At 40.7% G+C, this 17,866-nt stretch overlaps 1 protein-coding gene across 13 annotated transcripts in view; it reads right to left on the bottom strand.

Moving 5' to 3' along the window:
- Window positions 1–5,951: 5,951 nt before the first annotated feature.
- The window catches only part of ATF7IP (activating transcription factor 7 interacting protein), a 66,549-nt gene continuing 54,634 nt past the window's right edge, over window positions 5,952–17,866 (bottom strand). For 7 of the 13 annotated variants that reach the window (XM_083573757.1, XM_083573758.1, XM_083573756.1 and 4 more), the window contains exons 11-15: window positions 15,020–15,089; window positions 12,941–13,096; window positions 12,215–12,400; window positions 11,714–11,826; window positions 5,952–10,603 (exon numbers count right to left, since the gene is read on the bottom strand). In XM_083573757.1, the coding sequence (XP_083429883.1) occupies window positions 10,187–10,603; window positions 11,714–11,826; window positions 12,215–12,400; window positions 12,941–13,096; window positions 15,020–15,089 (942 nt within the window). In that variant the 3' untranslated portion in view covers window positions 5,952–10,186. The remainder of the gene's footprint in view (window positions 10,604–11,713; window positions 11,827–12,214; window positions 12,401–12,940; window positions 13,097–15,019; window positions 15,090–17,866) is intronic. The other 6 variants (XM_083573753.1, XM_083573752.1, XM_083573755.1 and 3 more) reach the window with 3 other exon arrangements.

Raw genomic sequence — 17,866 nt, 5'->3', positions numbered from 1 at the left:
TTCTGCCTCATGGTTTCCAAACTAGCATTTAGTGAGTTGGATGTAGGCCAATGACATCACCTGCCTGCAACAAAATGAAAGTGCAGCAGAAAATGGGATGCAGACTACTCCAAAGCAAGTAACTTCGCTACATTTGCAGCTGCTTACTTATCTCTACAGTAGGGAAGATAGTTGCCATCTTGCAGGAAGGGCTTTCAGTTCTTGATATTACACATAACAGGTTCAAGTTCAGATCAGACTGGCCTGATCTGGTTCCCAGAATAGGCTTTACGCGCCTGGTTACTGTAGGACCCAGATGAAAGATTCAGGAGTGGTCCTGCTGTTAGGCAGAATGAGGTTGCCACCTCAAGCAGCAGATGCTGGGGAGCAGGAGAGCAGCAGTGACGTACAGGAGAACATTGTTGTCTTGCCATGTGCCCAAACTAATAAGGCTCCGTTTACAAAACCTTAATTTAATCCAAGTTGCAAATTTCACCTTTTCTTAATGCAGAATTTCGTATAAGTGTTTTGGGGTATTTAAAGCCACTGACCAAGGAAATGGCTGCAAGAATAATGCTCCTTCTCTTTCAGTGGAATACAAATCAAGCCTGTTTTCTGTATCTTCAACATACTTATGCAACAAGCAAGAAAAGTTGTGTTGCAGCTGTCGAGGTAACATTGGGCATACACGGAACACACTGGAACTGTTTGCTTCTCCACGCCCCTAATACAGAGACAGCTGTGCGAGGAGAGGAATACCACCCACAGGTCAGCTTTCAGGATGCTGAGTTTTGGCAACTTGTCCAGAGCATGACAATCACAAAGCTTCCCAGCCAATTTCACCCCTTTACGCAACCTAGCTTGAAAAAGGATCTCACTACACAGTTGCTCTGAAAGCAAGCGTCTGATAGGCACAGGGAGATTGCTTGAATCTACCCTATGTTTTCTACACCGTTATGTACTTTCAGCTGTGCTGGGCTCCTGGCTTTGTATAGCATCTCTGAAAAGCTACACTTGGTTCCATGCCAGAACAATACTTACGGAGAAGCGGTAAAATATGGTTTCTGGTGTAATTAGAAGACTCCTTTGGGTACACAGCTGGATGTACCTGCCTCTCGCCTCTCTGATTTCGCTTTGTGTTCTTGACTATAGTAATCACTCCTCAACACAGAACAGGAATTATCTTTTTGACATTTGGCAGCTTAAATTGCACAGACGCGTTGTGGCTGAGCACCTGCGGCTCTTGCTGAACGATTTTATTTGAACTAAGGCAAAGGAGAGGATATCTTCACACAAATTTCAAACATTTGAAACATTCAAACAGTCCTTCCTTCCAGTGAAGTTCCAGATCTTCAAAATCCCCTGCAGGTTGGAACCTGAACAAAGAGACCAGCAGGCACCAGGTAGGACAGCAGAGTTTTCATGCTCTGCTTTGATTGGCTCTTGCATTCTCTATAGAAGCCACTAGGTGGCAGCAGAATCTCATGTGTGCTACAGCCTGAAGATATCCAAGCAAATTTATGGCAGCCCTAACACAAATCTCAAGACCTCTAGTCCTCCCGTGATATATAAACTAATGAATTAGTTTTAATTCAGTAAATTTGAATATTATTTTTCCTCTATTCAGATGGAAAAACAAAGTCTCTTTATTCCTTAAAATGGGTCTGGACTTTTTATTAGATAGATATAAATTTATTATTGTGCCTTAATTAACTTGTTACTTTCTACAGTGATGGTACAACAGACTAACCCAGCTACCCTTCTGGACATAATCACAGGTGTAATGAGACTTCAGTATTAGGTAAAATACATACCCTAGAAGTGGAACATATATCTGTTGTTGATATATACTGCAATCTTGCACAATATTAAATTGCAACTTCCAATTATATTTCGATTAGAACTACCTTAAGCATTTTCTCTCCCCTGCCCTCCTTTCCTGTTCCCCACTGCTTCAACCACCAGCTAGCAACCGATCATTTGTTGTTGTTTAGTCGTTTAGTCGTGTCCGACTCTTCGTGACCCCATGGACCAGAACACGCCAGGCACTCCTGTCTTCCACTGCCTCCTGCAGTTTGGTCAGACTCCTGTTTGTAGCTTCAAGAACACTATCCAACCATCTCGTCCTCTGTCGTCCCCTTCTCCTTGTGCCCTCAAACTTTCCCAACATCAGGGGCTTTTCCAGGGAGTCTTCTCTTCTCATGAGGTGGCCAAAGTATTGGAGCCTCAGCTTCACAATCTGTCCTTCCAGTGAGCACTCAGGGCTAATTTCCTTAAGAATGGATGCGTTTGATCTTCTTGCAGTCCATGGGACTCTCAAGAGTCTCCTCCAGCACCAAGCAACCAATCTTACTCAACTCCTATTGGTCTGTTTTGGGATCCTCCGCCATTGGGGTTTTGTTTGTTTTGTGTTTCTGCAAACACTGGGATTCCCCAGTGGAGGAAAAATGTGTTTTTGGCTAAATAAGGTCCACAGAGAATGAGGAAAGTATTGCTTTCAGAACTTCCTATTGCCAAGAGATTTATTTTGCACATTAGGCTCCTCATCTTTAAGTCATCTATGGAGTCTCTAGGCATACATTCAGACCAGGAGTGCTTGAACTCCACCCAGACCCTGCCCCCATGGGAGCAACTGCTGTTGGGGTGATGCAGACATCACAGCTGCATTTAACACAGCCTGTCTTGCCTGCCTGCCTGGCATCCCCCTTTCCTTTCTATTTGTCTCACTTTGCTTGTTCCTCTCCTACACTTCTGCAAGTATGGTCTATGTAGGGTCTTTATTTTTCCCTTATAAAAGAGGAGGAAACATGAAGCCAACACAAAACCTAGTTAAATAAAGACACTTGTGCAAAAAGTTTATTGTCACATTCCTCACCTAGCTCAGCACTTGTCTACACGGTCAATAGCAGGCGGAAGCTCTCCAAGGTTTCAGACCCAGGTCTCTCCTGGGATTGAAGCTACAGCCTTTTGCAGGCAAATGAATATCTAGTGACCCTGAAGGGCAAAGTAGCCCATAGTGTAAATTGTCAAAGATGCCTCGTTTATCTAAGCATCAGACAAGAAGCCAGCAAGTTGACATTCAGAATGGCTTATTGCAAATGATTTTAAGTCCTCTGTCATTTGTTAGGCAGGCAAGTTGCTAAACGGGTAGACTTTTCAGCCTTTGAACGTCTCAAATGATAGGTCGGGTTTTCCTTCACTACATTGGCAGCACATGACAAGGTAGACATCACAGGGATTATTTATTTCATTTGTATCTGACTTTCCCTCCAATGTGCTATAGATGGTTCTTTCTTCTTGTTGCATACCCTCACAACACCCCTGTGAGGTAGGTTAGACTGAGACAGGACCACCAGCTCAAAGTTACCCAGCTTGCTTCAACACAGCTTTCATCCTTTAAGCCCATGTGCTACTTAAGGGGTCCCTGCAAAGGCTGCAGGATAGTGATGAGCTCACAACCCGATAATGGGACTGGGTTACATAATTTTCAAACACTTACTTATTCATTAATTGCATTTATATCCCACCATTTTCTACAAGGAGATCAAGGAAGAGTTCCTGCTTCTCCCCACTAGGTATTGCTAGCCAATTTGGCCCCAAGTGACTTAAATAGTTTACTGCATTTTATACCTTACAGGTGTCGCTTAAAAGCAATACAATAAAACAACAACAAAATAGCAATAATAGGCAGCACCTACAAATTTATCCCCTAGTATAGGGGATCCAAAGACTACTATGATTGTCTTTTCTTCTGCTGTCTCACAAGGGATCGGTGTGTTCCTCAACAAATAAAGCAACAAGTAGGTGAAACCAGGGGAAGGGAACACCAGCCCAGAGGCCACCCCCCAGCCAATCAAGACTTGCTCACGCATCCTTTTTTCCTTCACATTCTCTTTTCTTCTCCTGTTCTGCCCCTTGCTTGAGGGCTTTTGCCAGTATGGAATGTGTCTTTGAACTATGACAATACCTCTTGCTTGGCTGAATGCAATGGCGTCTGGTGCTTAATGGCATTGGTAGGACAGACGGCAGGGAGCCTAATAATAGGTGGCGCCAGAGCCAGCTAATTCAGGTTTTGTCCTCTTCCTAATTCCTGCTGAGTTCTGGAAGAGTCAATACTGAGTTGAAAGATGAAGAGGAAGCTATCTTCTCCTGGTCTGGGAGCAAGAAGGCAGGCAGATGGGGGCTGACTGGAGGCAGGCTGAGGTTGGTGGGGTAGGGCCCCATTTGCTGTAATGGACCAACATACACTGTCTGAATCTATATGCAGCTGGAGATGGGAGAAACCTCTAGCTTTTTCATCGATAGACTAGTCTATGCATACTGAAAGCCTGCCCTTCCCCCTGCCCAAAGAAATCCTGGCTGTACTCATGGAATCCATTCTCGCCATTCTATTCTGCCTTGGTCAGACCCCACCCAGAGTCGTCTGCAGTTCTGGGTGCAACAAATCAAGGACATTGACAAGCTGGAACGTGTGCAGAGGAGGGCAGCAAATATGATCAAGGATATGTAAACCAATCCTTCCAACAGTTGAGAGAGTTGGGTATATTTAGCCTAGAAAAGAGGGGACTGAGAGGGAGATTTGATAGCCATCTTCAAATATCTAAAGGGCTGTCACATGGAAGATGGAACAAGCTTGTTTTCTTCTGCGCTAGAGACTGGGACCCGTAGCAATGACTTCATATTACAAGAAATTCCAACTAAACATCAAGAAGAACTTTCTCACGGTAAGAGCTGCTCAAGAGTGGAATGGTCTCCCTCAGAAGGTGGTTTGATGGCCATCTGTCATGGATACTTTTGCTAAGATTCCTGCATTGCAGGGGGTTGGACTAGATGACCCTCAATAACCCTGGAAGCCCCTTCTACAATTCTACAATTCATCCTATATGAACAAAGAGCACATCCTAAAAAACTGCCAAGCATTTCTTTACAGCTAGACATTGCAGAAGACTGGCGAGAGAGCTGTCTTCCAGGATACTTTGTCTAAACCCTGATGAGCTTGTAAGGAAACTCTAGTTTCCTGCAAGGCAGCTTGAAAACTACGCCTGAAAGGATATCCATAATATCCATGTGAATCAAGTTCATTTTGTGGTAGAATTTTAAATGAGTTCATTTTCATGTTCATTTCTGCAGGAGGCCTGGGCTGTTTTCATTAAAAACCAAAACCAAAAGCTAAGTCAATTGGAAAAGTATAAAGACCACTAGGAAGCAAAATGCTGAGGTGATGTTCTAAGTCTTATTAGGCAGATATGGAGGCACTGTTTTTGACATCACATAAGTCACTGTTGCCAAGTAATCAGAAAAAAGGGATGTGAAGCATTTCCTATATTTTTGCTGGAGATTAGCATAACACAAGCAGCTTGCCAATCAGTATGGAGAATACTGAACTAGATGGGCCAATGGCCTGACTTGATATGAGTCCTGCTTGTACAATCTTCTTCCCTGGAATCGACTTTGGTGAAGCCTCTTAGTTTGCAGCAGAAGCTACATTTCAACACTGTGATTAGTTGGCCCTTGTGTCAGTTGTGGAAGACAAGCTATTCCTCACTGTTGCAGTGTATTTTTTTAAGTGAAGAAACAACACACCAGCTTGTTAAAATATTTAAAAGTAAAGAACCAAATAGATGTTTGAACAGGTAAGTAAATATTTTTAAATAGAGAGGTATTCAAAATGAAGTTTAACAACAAATTTTTGCGTCTGCCTCCCTACATTTTTATTTGCATCATTGCTAGATATAACATTTCGCATTTAACTATTAAAAATAAATTCAATATATTTAGCTTATACACACATAATTTTACCAGAGCACCCAATGCAATATGTGCTCTTAAAGAAAACATTCAAGTTAAGAAAAAAAAGGAGTGGGGAGCCTTGAACACAGGTCAAGTTGTTGTCATAGAAAGGCTCGTGGTCAGCTTTTTAAAAACAATGCAGTACTGCCTTGATGAGAACCAACCACACAAGACGCCGAAGGTTAAAAACCCAGTAGTTTATTTCAAAGTATAAATCTCAGGCTTGTCAGACAAAACCCCACTACAATTAACACGTATACAGACACTAATCTACAATGCATACAAAAGTCTGGGAGAACTTGCCATTGCCCTGCTTAAAATGGACTTTTTGGTACGTCCTACATTATCTTTATTTACACGTTCTTCTGTAGAAAGAAAAAGGGAAAAAAGAGTGCAAGTTTCTATAAGGAGTTTTGTAGGAGTTTATTTGCCAGTGGCTGATAAGTTACTGAAGTCCAACAAGTACCTCAAGGTTTTGGCTGTCCAATTACTTTATTTACAGATAAAACTTCAACTTAGACAGCACTTAAAATATATTTTCAAACAGGGAAAGCCAGCACAATAATGTGAGAAACCATGTGTTATAAAATATTGATTAAATTCAATGATAAAATATCACATTTTAATTTGTACTCATGTCTACATTCACCTCTCGACATAAAACTGGTTCCAAGAAGGATGGGATCACTTGTTTTTGGCAATACTAAAAGACCTTCCTTTGTGTTAACAAAACACTGTGTGCCAAAACACACTAAAAGAAAGTAGTATTTTCAATATATCAAGCTTTCGTTTTCAAAAAATCTAGGTATTTTTTGCTGTTGACTGAATAAAAATACTAAAGGGGTTCCATCTAGACTTTTGTGTACTGCAATTGTAGTTCTCCTACTTAATACTGTAATGTGGCAATTTGAGGGAACAAGGTACTTATAGGCTGACCTTACATGTAACATGGGTTCTCAGATCACAGACCACTTAGTATTCAACAGAGCTTTAAATGAAAAGGTGAACCAATGTGATTTATTGCAGCACAACTTGCATCCTCCCAGCAATATCCCAGACAGCAATAGCTTTGCCACTATTTCTCATGAGTCTCTTTTGTGCAAATTGTACCTTAAGTAGCACTGTAATCATGCTGAAAATGCAGCTCAGAACTAATCTTAGTGCTTCAGCAATCCCTGAAGCACAAACTTCTTCTTAAATTCAGAGAACACTTGCCAACCAGCTTGAACATTCCACCTTTCCCCATTAAGTGGCAAGTACAGAAAAATGTATGCTGTACACCCCACCCCTTCCTTGTCTCCAGTCTCCTAGCCACTGAGGTCTTCCTGAAAAGGCCTTCTAGCTGTAATCTGAGAAAGAAAATGGGAGAGACAAACAAACAAGTTAACCTAAGGGACTCACAATAATTTAGCAGCAATAGTCACACCACTTTCTCATTTTTAAACAGTGAAAACATTTCACTTGTCCTTTCCTAAGACATGGAACTTGTTACTAACTAGAACATGGATTCTCAAGTATTAAAGGCAAAGAAGAGAAAACAGCAGAAATACAGATGGAGACATACTTCAGTATCACATTTAAACAGAAGTAGAAAACAGAATTTTCAAGCATGGGCCAGCCATATACTGCAGTAAGGAAAACATGGTGGGTGGGTGGGAGAAATACTGACACAGTAAAGTGTGGACACTGAAATCCCTCCCTGCCCCCTTTCTTTTCTTTAAGAAAAGAAAGGTTTGCCTAATCCATAACACACACAGAGAGTGCTGAGCTGAACAGTTTCTCAATAAGCACAGAGTAGTAAAATTCCAATGACTCTGCAGCTTGGTATTTGTGCAATCCAGTTTAGCTTATAATACTTTGATAAAAAGGAAATATTATTTTCCAATGTCTGTTATAAAGATTTGTAAACTCTCATTTCTTTGGGGCAAAAGCAAAAAGAAATACAGCACCAGATACAAGGCCAAAAAGTCACTAATTATGAGCTCTTGTTGACAGCTAACTCAATTAAAGCCTGTTTCTGCCTTTCCCTTTGTGGTGCCCTACATAATTTGCCTGACCAGATCAATTCTGCTTGAGAAAGTGCAAGTCCCACCCCCACAATTGCCTCACTGCCATTTTCTATTCACAGATCTAAAGACAAAATCCCAAGGTATGCATCTTGGATCCAACTTAACAGAAGCTGTAATTAGTACACCTTATAGCTGATTGATAATGGAACAGTATCTAGTCCTAGAGAAAGAAGAGTAAGCAACAGTAAAATCTTAGCTAATTATCTGCTGTATCGCCATAACAAGGGGCAAGAGGTACAAAGTATGCAGATGTACTTTTCTCAGACTAGGGTTCACATTTTTCTCCTGCATATAGGGAATGTTCATTCCTATTTTTTTTCCTTTCCGGTGGCAAGGTCTTGAATAGAATGTGACCCAGCTTCCTCCAGTGTTACAAGCCCTACAAAAACACATTTCTCTTCAAGTTCCACCCAGGCTTGACTTTATTGCCCAAGTTCAATAAAAAAAGTGAAGAGGAACTTCTCCAGCGCTAAGGACCCAGTGCAGATAATAAACTACATCTTTGGCTACACATAACTGATATTGTTGAGTCAACAGCAGAGTGGTACGCCCCTTCCCCAATAAATCTATTTTTGTAATGAAATTCTCCCTTGGTTTTTTGTATACTTCCAATGGGAGTTGATTCTGTCCCTCCCCCCCACATTATACTTATTAAAATTAGAGGTGGCCCTAAAAAAATATCATTTTTGTAGGTGATTGCATCACTGTTAGGCAAGTGAGACAAAGTGTTGTAATGCCAGCTGTTTGCTTTGGGGTGAAGTACTCCATATACATACGATCTAGCTCTAAGATAGTTCTTGACTTTAGTCATTAGATAGATAAGCCAGAAATTTACAAGAAAAGCTTTCCTGTCACTCAAAACGAATATAACTCAGAGGACATAAGGCATACCATATAAAAAAAGTAAGGAAATTTACTTGGTGTTCTCACAATGAGAGAATTAAGACCCTGTCTTTCCAAAACATACAGCATCAACAAACTTTAAACCATCCTCTTACAAACCTTAAATTTCAGTTTCAAATCTTATCAGATTTGAAGTAACAAGTTAAGGAAACTGCTGGACCCTGGTCAGTCAATGAAGTGGCAACAGCTGCCACCCACTTCCCAAGTGGAGCTGAGACACCAGGAAGACAATAGATGCGCTGCTTTTCTCTGGAAGACGGCATAGTGAAACTTTCTTCAACATCTGTCAGGTGTGGTTCAAGTGTTCGTGGTGGGCACTAACTCTTGTTGGGATGTAAGGACGTGGAGGTACTGTATATTGTGTTGGCTCAGCCATTGAAAGAATGAAAGGTTCTATTAGAAGATTGACTTGATTGCTTTCTTTTAAGCGACCTTATCAGATTGGCTTAGCATAGCAAAAAGTGTTCATGTATGTGAGGAGAATGAAGTGTCTTAGGCTGCCCACATCTCCTTTGGCCAATCCACAGGGCACACCAACTTCCTAAGGAGAATTGTCAAATACTGTCTGCATGACCCAACTTCACAGCAGTTAAATGAGGGCCTGAATGATCTCAAGTGGGAATTAACTCAGGAAGGTTTTGTGTGCTACACTTTTGGGGAATCTATAAGGGAAGGTTATGACACTCTGGGGCTAAAAAGAAAGAGCAAAAGAAGAAAGCGCGCACATGATGTGTGACTACATTTACTTTTGAAATTATTGTTTTAAGGCACAAATAAATCTTTTTTAAAAAAGAGGACATAGAGATGAGGATCAGGAAACTTGGAAATGCAATTGAAGTTTTCTATAAATCTGTTTTCAGACTGGCTTCAGAATGTTCCCTGGTTTTGGTGGCAAGTATTCTACAAACCAGCCAGAGGGCTGCTTAATCCCCCACCCCTCAAATAAGCAGACACACCTACATGTCTCAAGCACTGGCCACATACAAGGTCTTTTGCCTTCTAGAAAGCAGGCTGTGCCTTGTAAGACTAGTCACTGTTCCAAAACAAAAGAAAGCAAGACCCTGAATCCTGACTTCCCTCGTAACCTGACCCTTGAACACTCCTCCTGCCCTTTGGCCTGTGCATGACACTCCTCTTCAGCCTACATCAGCTGGAAGTCAAATTCCCAGGGGTCACTGTCTTACGGCTTAACAGGCAGAGCAGCTTGTGAGGGAAGGAGAGAGGACTTCGTACTTCAAGAGCTTATCAGAAATACAGGCTCTCCCACTGCAGGCTAGGAATTTATTTTGGTTTTGGTTATGGAGTTTGTGTAGTGTTTGACATTGCTGTCCAAAACAATCCTGCAGGGGGGATTTTTTACAGTGAGTTTCATGCATGAGAATAAACCCAAAACCAGAGTAAGCCACAATTGTGGGGCAAGAGTAGAAGCCTTCAGAGTCTGAAGTTTAACTGCTTTGAGAAGCAATCACATCTGTTGACTGGGGATCACAGAAGGGTCCAAAGCGTCCGTAGATGTCTTTAGCACGAACTGCAAAGTAGTATTTGCTTCCAGACACAAACTGTGTAAGTGTGCATGCCATAGGCAGGGGGAGGGCTTTTACTTCCCCAATCTTTTTCCACTGAGAGGGCACAGTAGCACTGGGGTCCTCATGGTATGCATACAGATGGTAGCTATCCACACTGGCACAGCTCCGGTCCACTTCCAAAACACTCCAGGATAGAACTATGCCATTCTGACTTTCTACACGTGCTAGCTTCAGGTGTGGCTTCTGAGGCAGAGAGGTGTTGGCAGCTTCAGGAGGCAAGCGTGATGGCTGTGGGGCCTCTGGCAGTGGGGCTGGGTGCACAAACCGCAGTGGCTCCTGAGGAATAATGAAGAGACGCAATGAGGATGGCAGAGCGGACTGTCTCATCCTATTGTCAAAATGCATACATTACCATCCAAGCATTCCCAAGACCAATTCTCAGCAAACGCAAGATTACATTTAAAACTAGCAAATCTGAAATGACAATAAAACACTCTGGTGTTTCAAGGTGGAGAAGTCAAAAGGAGTAAAGGCTGAAACCTATTTAATATTGGCTTATTCTTCAAAGTGGGAGTAACTAACCCTTTACCCACATCCAGCCCCTCTAAAAGCTTCATAATGGCTCCCAACTCCTCTAAAATTTATCATTCTAAAAAAATGCAAGAAAGCGCTGCAAATGATGTGTCCATTAAAGTAACCAAATTAGTCTGCTGCAGTGTGTGGTGTCACTTCAGAATGAAGAGCTGACAAATATGCAATGGGGACTAACGGTAGACACTGCATATTACACCTTGTGGGGAGTAAATGTATTGTGTGAAGAAACACTATTTTGTCCACCCTGAATCTCCCCACATGCAGCCGCACTAGATAACCTCATTTCTAGTATTAGAAGAGAGGGGAAAGTTTTTCTTGATTCATTTTCTCCACACTCATACAATTCACTCATCTATTCATTTTCTCCACACATACAAAAGGGTGTAATTTTTATACCCTTTTATTATTTCCCTCCTTACTTACCTTTTCCCCCTAAATGACATAGCCTCCAAAGTTGTAATCTTTCCTCATTAGGGACTTGCTCCAGCTACCGATTATTATAGTTGCCCCTTTCTGTGCTACTTCAAGCTTTACAATATCCTTTTTAGGATATGTGAACCAGAAATGTACACAGTATTCCTAGTGTGTGGTTTCACAATAATGGAGTATACATACTTTTTTAAAAAATGTGTTTTTTATTGTTTTATAATAGTTTCCCACCTAGAACTCTTTTGAGAAAGGTAGGGTAATTTTAAATGAATGAATGAATCTAAGACCATTTAAAGTAGGGACTGTCCAGCTGTGCAAGTCCCCAACTGCTAACAGATACTGCTAAAAAACAATAGCATATATGACATGGGAGATAAACTCTTCTCCAAACATTCATCTCAACAACTGGACACGGGTGCTTACTGAATGCACTTGAGCTGGCCGATGGTGAACTGTGAGTTGAGGTCCTCCAGATCCCAAGGTTAGCCCATTGTTTACAACATACGCAGTTGTCTGAGGCACTCTTACTGTCACACCTAGAGCGATACACAAAGGCACAATATGTTAAAGAAGTTAATAATATAATGATACATTGTGACGAATTTAGGTCATTTATTTGCTTAACACTGCAAACTATCACAAAAAATATTTGGCAGACACAAAAAGATAGTATTAAAGCTTGCCATAACTATACTTTCTTTTACATGTACATAGGATGTTATAAAAAACATAGTCAAATATCACAAACACCCTAAAGTCCAATCTCAAAATGCTTTGAATACGAATGTTTACACCTTGCTTTCTGGGCAAGCTTTCTGCTGCAATATATTTGTCTAATTCTAACAAAATTGGCATCTCCTTTTGAACCAAGGTACAGCTGCACATCTGCTAAAATATAAACCTTTCTCTGACAGATGAGCTTACCAGAGTTTTGTGGGTTGACCTGCCTTAAACTAGGGCTCTGCATGACTGTGGTTCGCACAGGATTCTGTCCTGATGGTGTAGGAAGAGTAGTATAGACTACTTGATGGTTAGCAGGGGCTCTTGGTATTGGGAGCCTGGCAGGAGTCTGAGTCACTGGACGATGGGTTACATTCACAGTTGTCTGGGCTAGAAGCAAAATTGTAATCAAAAGAGTATAAAATGTTCTCAGCCTAGAAAGCATATGCTGCACAAAACCAAAGCATACAAATCAAGCAATTTCTCATAGTTCATTGACACTTAAATTTTAGTAATGTGATTTACCGAATAAAGAAAAGATTCAAAAGGTAGCTTTCAAAATTACTGAATAACTACAGTAAAAAAATAATTTATAAAACCCAACTGGATTCTTCAGAACATGGATCAGTCTGGTGCATGCACACAAATGTCTTTCTCCCCTATAATTTTCTGAACCTCAGTCTGTAAGTTCACCATCCCTTTGGTGATTAATGGATGTAAGCTCTTCAGAGCTAAGCAGGCATTCTCATAGTAGTTCCCTCTAGGTCAGCGATATTTTATTGCATTATCCCCTCTGGGCATCATTTAAGTGTAAAAAAATAACATTTTCTATAGCCGCCTGGAAATACTGCATCCAAGAGGCAATTCACTGTTCTGGAATCTCTCCTTCCATACTGAACTATTTCCTTTCCCTAGGCTATGCAGTCTTACCTGTGGGGAGAACATGTATGGTTGTCTGCGACAGGCCAGTTGTTGGCATGCCTGCTGGTTGGAGAGGGCTTGTCTGTACTGGCTGCAGAGGACGAGCTAAAGACTGGGTTGACAGGCTCAATGCAGGGATAGATTGGTTCTGCTTCTTGCCACCTGCTTAGGAAAGGGGGGGGAAATCAATGTGCAATTATAAACTGAAACAAGCAGATGAAAAACTGCTGAAAAACTTGCTGAAGTGGCAGTCAGTTGCAACACAGATTCTCCTTTCAGTTTTTACAATGAAATAAAAACATCAATTAAAGGATCTCACCTGTACAGTTCACAGCTTCATTTTAAATGCTCAAATTGGGGCCAACAACCAAAATATTGTAACCTAACTGGGCTTTGAAGGGATAGATATAATACCTACCCCACTATCTGTCCCCTGCTCCTCTAAGGATAGATTAATGAACAGACTGGGGTTAAAACTTATGAAGTTTTGTATTGCCCATACAAATGGACTGAATAACTTTCCTGGTGACGATGAGTTTACTTTTATCTCATCAACGGGTCATAGTGTAGTATTGTATCTGTTCTCTAAATCTACACTCTGATGTTAACTTTTCTTCTATTGGTCCGAAAGCAAGATGAGCACTGCAACCCCATAGTTGCCTTTGATTGGACTTAACCATCCAGGGGTCCTGTACCTTTACTTATTGGAGTCCATACAGAAAGTGACCACTCCTCCTTACTTCTGACTATACAATCGACCCAGCAAATAAGCCTCGTAACTCAGATCAGGCCTTTCATAGCATTCTGAAAAGGATTAGACGATCCCTGCAATTTGAAGGGGTGGTCGCCAAATTCCTGGACTCAGACAAAATATTGCATTTGAGAGCAACCCTTACTAACTCACATTCTATTAACTTAGTAATAACAACATTTGGATGACTGTGTATGATTTTATGATTTTACTACTTTAACATATGCCAATAAAGGCTAGCAGTAGTAGTAGCTTCATTTTATAAGGTTTCAGAATGTCTGTGAATGGCAGCAATGACCACAGTTCAAGAATATTACACTAGTCAAGTATCTGGATGAAATTTCTGAAATCCTCAAGACATTGTGTCAACTGCCTTATTTAGAGTAATATAGGATGTAGCAAGATACACTGGCAGCAAATTCCACATTTAATTATACATAATTATGCCAGCCAATTTCAATGGGAGTAAATGTACATGACTGTAGGCTCATAGCTCCATTATGCACGTGTTTAAGGGGTTATTGGGTACTGCTCTACAAGGTCCTCTTGTTTATTTAAATCTTCTAAACCAGGAATGGGAAACCTCCAGCCTGTAGGCCAAACATGACCTTCCAGGGGTTCAAATGTGGCCTGCAAAGCTGTTTTCTCCAAACCATGCCTGTCTCACACCTGAATCCACTATGTCTGCACATTTCATCCAATACAAAAATGGGAGAAAGTTAGTATCTTGTTTGATATTTTCCACTGTAAGTGAGGGTAGGGGGCACAAAGCCAGCTTGGACTAGAATAGCATGAATATATTCACATAATGTATGGCTAATCAATCATGAGTTTATTAACTGTAGGCACAAAAAGACAATATAAGGACTAGCACAATATTATGACTAGAATCAGCTACAAACCACAACATTAAGACATCTAATTTAAGAATGGATGAACATAGGTTTTCAGCAGCAAATGTGCTTAACTCAAGTCATGAAGATAGAAGTATTGAAACATATAAGAACAAATATCTAAACACTAAGTTCAGATGGTGGGAACAATCCTATACACTCATGGAAAACACATTCAAACAGGACGGCAGGATATCTATCAAAACTTGAACATACTTTAATGATGTAAGGACACACTGCACAAATATATTACTAATACCTACATCAGAATCGCTGCCTAGAACACTGGATGGCATTTTAAGTTTAAAACTTCAATAGTGCCGTCTGACAGAATCTTTTGACTTGGCAAATATTTATCATCTTTGGCAGTTAACATTTACCAAAAAGCATGAGATGTCCAGTTAGTCAAAGTCCATCATGATTCATGCATATCTTCTGGCTTACCTTGAGAAGAGCCATCATCTTCATCATCCAGTGTGAGATCAATTACTCCACTGCCTGTGGCCTTTCCACTCTGGAAGACAAATATTTGTTTGTTTGTTTGTCCATTCCCTTTCCAACAAAGTGTTAAAAGTAGCATGCAATAAAATCTAAAATCATCACAAGAAAACATAAAACGAACTCAATAAATCCCAGCAAATGCCTTGACAAATCTAAAGGGTTTTATCTGACAGTTGAAACTATAGAAATAAGCAGACAATTTAAGGAAGTCCTTTACTTTTCCAAAGACATCACTAAGGTAGTTTGTTCTACATATACAGAGGATCACATAAATCTAAAGCAGAGTAATGGAAGAGAGATTGTGTGGCAGCTTATGGGACTCCAAGTTCTTTAAGAAGGAAGGAAAAAATATGATACACACCCACATTTACCGAACTGGGTTTTTTTAAAATGTTTAAATATTATAGAATGTTAGCATATACTACAAAAGGAACATCCAAATGTTGGCCCATAGGAGTTGTGGATGGAAAGGTGCTGCAGTCTCTTCCTGGAAGCATGTTAATGCACTGTGTTTGGGAGAGGTAATTTGGTTCTATAATGTCCTTCAAGAGCACTTGTGTGCAACATTACAACTGATGACTGAAGGTTGTCATGATGGAATGAGGGTTGCCAGGATGGAGTGGGAGTGGCTGCTGGTGTCTTATTATCTCATTTCTACTGCCAGGCAAGATGCAAAAAAATTGTTGATTATTAAAATAAATTGTAAATACCAAATTTTACTAAAATAATATCAATACTAAATTATCTGAATATAAGCACCTCAGTTCTACAGGTAATCTGTAGATTGAGAGTGCTTTCAGATAGGCAAATTCAATTTGGTTCTATTTTATAGGATTTTAAAAAATGCATTTATTAGCATGGAAGTTCATCTGTGTTGGCCAGACTACTAAATCTTCATTCAAATAAACACTGCCTGCCCACTGTACAATTTTAATCCTTGAACTTTGCTGTTTCTCTAACTGCTATGGATAATGATTCAGATGCTGAGGCTATTAAAGTAAGTATAAAACACAGATAAAGGACAGAACTTTTGAAATATTCTATTTCATAGAATCATAGAATCATAGAGTTGGAAGAGACCACAAGGGCCATAGAGTCCAACCCCCTCCAAGCAGGAAACACCATCAGAGCACTCCTGACATATGGTTGTCAAGCCTCCGCTTAAAGACCTCCAAAGAAGGAGACTCCACCACACTCCTTGGCAGCAAATTCCACTGTCGAACAGCTCTTACTGTCAGGAAGTTCTTCCTAATGTTTAGGTGGAATCTTCTTTCTTGTAGTTTGGATCCATTGCTCCATGTCTGCTTCTCTGGAGCAGCAGAAAACAACCTTTCTCCCTCCTCTATGTGACATCCTTTTATATATTTGAACATGGCTATCATATCACCCCTTAACCTCCTCTTCTCCAGGCTAAACATGCCCAGCTCCCTTAGCCGTTCCTCATAAGGCATCGTTTCCAGGCCTTTGACCATTTTGGTTGCCCTCCTCTGGACACGTTCCACTTTGTCAGTGTCCTTCTTGAACTGTGGTGCCCAGAACTGGACACAGTACTCCAGGTGAGGTCTGACCAGAGCAGAATACAGTGGCACTATTACTTCCCTTGATCTAGATGCTATACTCCTATTGATGCAGCCCAGAATTGCATTGGCTTTTTTAGCTGACGCGTCACACTGTTGGCTCATGTCAAGTTTGTGGTCAACCAAGACTCCTAGATCCTTTTCACATGTACTGCTCTCAAGCCAGGTGTCACCCATCTTGTATTTGTGCCTCTCATTTACTCTCCACTTAGTCAAATGCATTTTCAGCATCTAAAATAAAGTGAGCTTTCTTTTATATTATGAATGTTTATTAGGTCCCATACTTTCCAACTACTAGTACTTACTAATACTACTAAGTATTAGTCTTATTGATGTTGGTTAACGGGAGACCTGGTTCAGCTCAATATGGTTCTTTCAAGGCAGACATTTAGCTTGGCCAATGACCAGTAACTGCTTCATTCTGTCTCACTTTGCCTATATATACAAGTATCAGGAAAAGAAAATATTAATGAAAAGGGCTGTAAATCTTTCATCTACGTGAGATAATGCAGACTAGTAACTTAATTTCTAGTACTTGTCCAATGGTATAGAAGGGCTGGATACTCAGCTCACATATCTTACTTGCTTTAACCCATATATACCCACCCACTCAACTTGATATGTGGAACTGGCAGTTTTATAACTGTCACACGATGTCTGTTCTGCACTTGTGAGCAACCAATCTTTCACTGTGGTAGAATGTACACACTTGAACTCCCTGCCTATTGGCATTAGTTAGGTACATTTGTTCTGCCACTTCTGGTGCCCGATAAAAAAAATTGTTTATGGAAGCCTGCGCAGACATGTTTTAATATTAGTACAAAGGTGGCTTCCGGTTCTGGTCTGAATAGATGCAGCTCCCGTGACTGGGGAGATTGTTGGCGAAGGAAAAACAAGGATGCTTGAGGGTAATTATCCTTGCAAATTCCCCCTAGGATAAGGGGGAATGAGCTTCACTCGCAGTTCGTCTTGGTACCTGACTGGCATGGATTGCGGGAGGCAGGGAGGCGCTGACTGCAAAAGCACTTTGCCTGCTGAAAACTCTCCGCCATTAAAAAACAGAGGTTCTCCTGTTAATTAGTTTAATTGGACTAAAGTACAGGCACATGCTAGAAAAGATGAGATCATAAACTGCAGAACATAAACAACTGCAAAGACTTTAAAGTTTGAATTTGAGATTTACTGAATCATTTGCAGTTCAACAAACCACTCT

This window comes from Podarcis filfolensis (genome assembly GCF_964270895.1).
Source record: "Podarcis filfolensis genome assembly, chromosome: 10".
NCBI classification, from domain to species: Eukaryota; Metazoa; Chordata; class Lepidosauria; order Squamata; family Lacertidae; genus Podarcis; species Podarcis filfolensis.
This window is presented reverse-complemented; position numbering and strand designations above follow the sequence as displayed.